At 39.1% G+C, this 5,646-nt stretch overlaps 1 protein-coding gene across 2 annotated transcripts in view; it reads left to right on the plus strand.

Moving 5' to 3' along the window:
• The window catches only part of large1 (LARGE xylosyl- and glucuronyltransferase 1), a 253,865-nt gene extending 248,873 nt beyond the window's left edge, over positions 1–4,992 (plus strand). Inside the window, exons 14-16 of one of the 2 annotated variants that reach the window (XM_061913252.1) lie at positions 1,085–1,280; positions 3,470–3,713; positions 3,921–4,992. In XM_061913252.1, the coding sequence (XP_061769236.1) occupies positions 1,085–1,280; positions 3,470–3,667 (394 nt within the window). In that variant the 3' untranslated portion in view covers positions 3,668–3,713; positions 3,921–4,992. Of the gene's footprint in view, positions 1–1,084; positions 1,281–3,469 lie in introns of both variants that reach the window. The other variant, XM_061913251.1, reaches the window with a different exon arrangement.
• Positions 4,993–5,646: the final 654 nt, after the last annotated feature.

A 5,646-nucleotide genomic window follows, 5' to 3' on the forward strand; every position in this document is an offset into this window, starting at 1 on the left:
TGATCATTCCTGACTATATTATACACCCCGCTAGCACCAACCCCCCCACCCCCCCACCCCCACGCCCCCTCCTCTGTGCGTAGGTGTGTATATATACACATACCACATTCAAAACATTTATTACCGTATTGTCCGGACGATAGAGCACACTAGTATAAAAGCCGCACATACCAAAATGTTGAAGACAAAAATGTTTCCCATATATTAGCCACATCAGACAATAAGCTGTAGTCTTTAAACAAAAAATGTTTTAAATGTTTATTTATATAACTTAATTGTTTCTAAATGGTGTCTGTAACACGGCAGTAAAACGGTTGATCAAACAAAACATAAGTCATTGTCATGGCTGTGAAAGATAGCTCTCCAATCTGCTAAACAGATTCAATAACTCCACAGTGATGTTTTGGTGAATTTACAAAACTGTAACAATACAAAAAGAAAACCATTGTATGTTAACAATACTAACAAAGACACTTGTAAATGTGTTAGCATATTAGCTAATGTTAATAACGCTAGTTTTGTTTAATGAAGATAGCACATCCTACAGACATCACACATGTCACAGTTTAGTAATTATGAATTGTTTTAGTTATATTCTAAAATGTACAAACAGCGGTTGGAGTGATTAATGAAGAATCCATACATGTAGAAACACTATGTACAGCTAGAAGACCGAACGGCAATCGTACATCCGGTTCAAAGCCCAATTTAAACAGAAGAGCAATGCAGCACCTGCAGTGAGCACACTTATCAAAAAGATCTCGCCAAACCACAAAAATAACACCTAATCAGCGTGTTTGCTTGTTTTTTTTTTTTCAAACTATTTACGTTATGGCCACCAGTAAAGAAAATTCCATAAATTAGCCAAACCATTGTGTGTAGGAGAAACGTAGCGGCTTATTTTATAGTGTATATACAATAATTATGCTAATGTGAAATTACACAATAGCCATAAATGTACATGGTACATGTTTGAAATGTATAGGCTATAATGCACCGCTGGAAAGAAACCCATCAAGACAATGTTTGGGTTCCTAGTAAGTGTCGAAATGGACCCACAATAAATCTTTTTGCCACCCACCAGGTACCATGTGTGGACCAAAGGCCACGCACCAACAAACTTTGCCAAATGGCGGACCGCCACCACACCCTACAAGGTGGAGTGGGAGGCGGACTTTGAGCCGTACGTCATGGTGAGAAGGGACAGCCCCGAGTACGACCGGCGCTTTGTAGGCTTTGGTTGGAACAAGGTGGCGCACATCATGGAGCTGGATGCACAGGTAAGACGCACACCGTGACCATTACATGTGATTTAGTAACAATAATAATATGTATAATTATAACAATACTGTCAAAACAGAGAGCGTAGCAAAGAGATCGAGCTTCAGACACTTTTTATGAATGTTTCATTTCTGCATTATTTTTCCTATAATTTTGACACTTTGTTCTTGACTGAGAAACCAAAAATGTCCCATTAAAAATACATTTTTGAGTCCACATTTATTTATTAACACTAATGCAGTTTTTGTAAAGATTTCGATTTGACCCACTGGTCTTTGGATTTTAACTTTTTTTTCTGCCAGATGGCGCTACATTTTCCCATTTAAAGCATGCAGGTAAATTCCCCATCTTTATGGTTTTCTGCAAATGTTAGCTTTCTGGTTTTTTTTTTATTAAAAGTTATGTAAAATGTATGTATGTATTCTTGCAAGCTTGACCAATTTTAAGCATAAAACATTTTTATATTTTAATAAAATTGTATATGATATTAAAATCAGAGGGGCTTCACGGTGGCAGAGGGGGCTTCACGGTGGCAGAGGGGTTAGTGCGTCTGCCTCACAATACGAAGGTCCTGCAGTCCTGGGTTCAATCCCAGTTTCGGGATCTTTCTGTGTGGAGTTTGCATGTTCTCCTCGTGACTGCGTGAGTTCCCTCCGGGTACTCCGGCTTCCTCCCACTTCCAAAGACATGGGGATAGGTTGATTGGCAACACTAAATTGGCCCTAGTGTGTGAATGTGAGTGTGAATGTTGTCTGTCTATCTGTGTTGGCCCTGCGATGAGGTGGCGACTTGTCCAGGGTGTACGCCGCCTTCCGCCCGATTGTAGCTGAGATAGGCGCCAGCGCCCCCCGTGACCCCAAAAGGGAATAAGCGGTAGAAAATGGATGGATGGATAATAATCAGAATCAGACATACTTAATTAATCCCCAAGGGGAAATTTAAATTTTCATATAATATAATAATATAAACATCGGATTGGGGCACCAATCCGATGTTTATATCAGATATCCATCTGATATCGTCCAAAAACAAGTATTAAAAGATAAAATGTCCAATATAAGCCCTGAGGCAGTCCTGCAGCGTGTTGACTTGTGCCAAGATGGACAGCCAGTTAACATCTAAATGTCTTCCAGTAAACAAACACGGTTTGTCTTCTCTTCTATTTTAGTCAAGTCACTTACAAAAGATAAACATGGCTAGTAGGAGCTAGCAGCTACACAACAGCTAAGCACACATGTTAGACATATGTTATAAGTGTCCTTCATGCAAACAATATTGCAGTCTAAAACAGCACATTCATCAACATAAACAAGTACCAAACTATCGTAGTTACATATTAATTGCCGATACAGGGTTTTCAAAGCAGAAGCGAATTAGAACGTTTCCAGTAACAAACGTGTCTGCATCATTTTATTTACTCTGGCAACTTAAGTGATTTGGGCTACTAAGTTAAGTTTGAGTTTATTTTGAACGTGCATGCACACAACATGATACATCACAATTTCCAGTTTCTCTGTTCAACATGTTTGAAAAGGAGTAGGAAGAAGCAGAGCTCATTTAATCCTACCCCTTTTCCTTTTCCTTTAGTTGCTAAAACTTTTGTTCAATTCCTGTTCTCAATGTATTCACAATAAACACCATAAGTTATAGCAATGCAAATAAATAAATAATAATTAGTGAAGTAAGTTATATTTCATATGGTGAGCTAAGTAAGATTAACTACAAAATGAATGGATGGATGAAATAAATTCAGAATGTTTATAATTTTTCTTCTTCTGACTTTGTAAACACTTTAAGTTTGAAGAGTTTCTTAAAGTGTATTAAATTAGTGCCACTCCACTTCAATTTAAAGACAGGCTAAGTCCATTCCAGACTGTGAAACATAAATAGGTTTGTGGCCTTCATAAACATTTTCAAAGACCGTTTCTAACATTCCACACAACATCATATTGTATGATTTGTGTTGATATCGTATCCGATCAATACTGGTATCAGCCAATAGTTTGGTATCGTATCGGTGTGATAAAGTTTATTTACAACAGTTTTGTGACGCTGTTATTTTTGATCGTTGGCGTCAAATGAGAAGTTTAAATACTACTGCTCTATATTGAATATAAAAGTCTTATTTGAAGAAAAGGACAAAAGCACGTGTCCGTGATGGACTCTTGTCTTCCTCCTCTCTCGGCAGGAATATGAATTTGTGGTCCTGCCCAACGCTTACATGATCCACATGCCCCATGCGCCCAGCTTCGACATCACCAAGTTCCGCTCCAACAAGCAGTACCGAGTCTGCCTCAAGACCCTCAAGGAGGAGTTCCAGCAGAACATGTCGCGGCGCTACGGCTTCGCCGCCCTTAAGTACATGACGGCCGAGAACAACAGCTAGCCTCCGCTGCCGCCGCTGCAGACCCTCGCTCCCCGCGCCCCGAAAGGTGAATGACTACACCATTGGTCGGGGGGTAGGAGGTGCTGCGCAGAACGAAAAGATGGCGGAATAAGTCAAAACTTTCCTTCAAACTCTGCTGGACCACCCAGGAAATAGTCACCTCTACTCGGAGGGGGGGGGAATAAGCAGCGGCACCCCCTGCTGCATTTTTAGGCTTAACGCTGCGTGTGCATGTGTGTTACGGTACACGCAGGTGTGTGCGTCGTGTGTCCGGGGGCCGTGCCGGAGTGAGGAAACACATTTTGGACGACACTTTATCATCATGGCGGCGAGACAAATCGGTCAACATTGAGGCGAGTGGTCATCCAGCCAATCAGCTGCTGCGGGTACAAATCTCAATCCATCCATCTTTGTTTTGTGTGAAGTTTGAATCAGAGCGCCATCCTTCTCGCTTTTTTTCTTATACTTGCCTCTAGTTTGATGACATTATACTGTAATAGTGAAGTATTCTCTAGTATAGTACAGTAGTACTCCTGCCTTCCAGTGGCTGCACTTCATCTTTTTACTGCATTTACTAAAACCCCTAAAGTGATCTAATAAAGTCCTAAATTATAATGATTCCTTAATAGTAGCTGTGGGCGATACTGCAAATGTCAATATTGATTCGATACCAACTTAATACACGGCCAGTATAGCTGATACTTCCATCCATCCATTTTCTACTGCTTGTCTCCGGCGGTAGAAAATAGATGAAAGGCTCCAAAATGACTCCTTGAATGGTTGAATCATGATTATAATCAGTAGTCCAGTATATAATCTGATACAACCCTTGGTATGAATATTATCGATATTTGCATCAATCCACCCGCCCCTACTTAACAGTACAGTAAGTTTGGACGCACACAAAGACAGACAATTCCTTCACTAAGAGGATAATAATCACTTTTAATATTTAAAATGTGTTTAATATCCTTGGAAGTTTGCGGTGGCTTCTAATTGAATTTAGTCACACAGGAGAGTCAAATCAGGAGATTAGTTTTTTTGTAAATTAATTTTTTTTGTGCTGAAATTGTTTTTAATTTATTTTATCTTGAACATTTTATTGATTTTTTATTTTTATTTTGTTTTACTGTTGTAAAACTAGAGGCCTCTTTCTCCTTTCCCTCCAACCTCTCAGAAGAAGGAGATAGGCGTGATGATACAGGTGTGTGTGTGTAAATGTATCGTGTGTGTGTGTTTTTATGACGTGTGGGGGGCTGCGGTGTGCAAGAAGTAGGACAGTGCTGACTGATGCTGCTAAAGGAATAAAAGGCAAAAGTGTCAAACTTTTGGTTTGTTAGTTTTTTTTCCTCACAAAAAGTAAATGAAGCTTCTCTCAAATGTCCATTTTCAAGTGTGTGTGCTGCATTGTGGAAAATGTAGTGTCAATTCAGACCGGTTTCTGGGCTTCTCACCCGCTACTATAGTTGGGATTCTCTCTTAAAATTCATAGTCCTCAAAGGAAGCTCTTATATTAGCAAGAATATTATATTTAGATGACAACCTAGTTCATCTGCTCCCTGGTGCCCAACATTCCCCCAGAGGAGCTGTCCCTTTAAATTATTTTAATACAAGTCCCACGGCAACTGCTTCCTTTAAAGTTTTTTAAAGGAGGGGAGACCTTTGAGCTGCTCTTCAATGTAATATTTATCATGAAGGTTCGGATTATTTTTTTCTTAAAAATTTGTCATCTACAGACAAACCAGGGTTGTCCAAAATGTTTTCCACCGAGAGTTGCATACTGAGAATGATTTGACATTTAAAAACCCAAAACCAACTCAATATGTGAAGGAAAAAAAAAAAAAAAAAAAAAATATATATATATATATATATATATATATATATATATATATATACATACATACACGGGGCAAAAAAGTATTTAGTCAGCCACCGATTGTGCAAGTTCTCCCACTTAAAATGATGACAGAGGTCTGTAA

This window comes from Nerophis ophidion, linkage group LG10 (genome assembly GCF_033978795.1).
Source record: "Nerophis ophidion isolate RoL-2023_Sa linkage group LG10, RoL_Noph_v1.0, whole genome shotgun sequence".
In the NCBI taxonomy this organism is placed as follows: domain Eukaryota; kingdom Metazoa; phylum Chordata; class Actinopteri; order Syngnathiformes; family Syngnathidae; genus Nerophis; species Nerophis ophidion.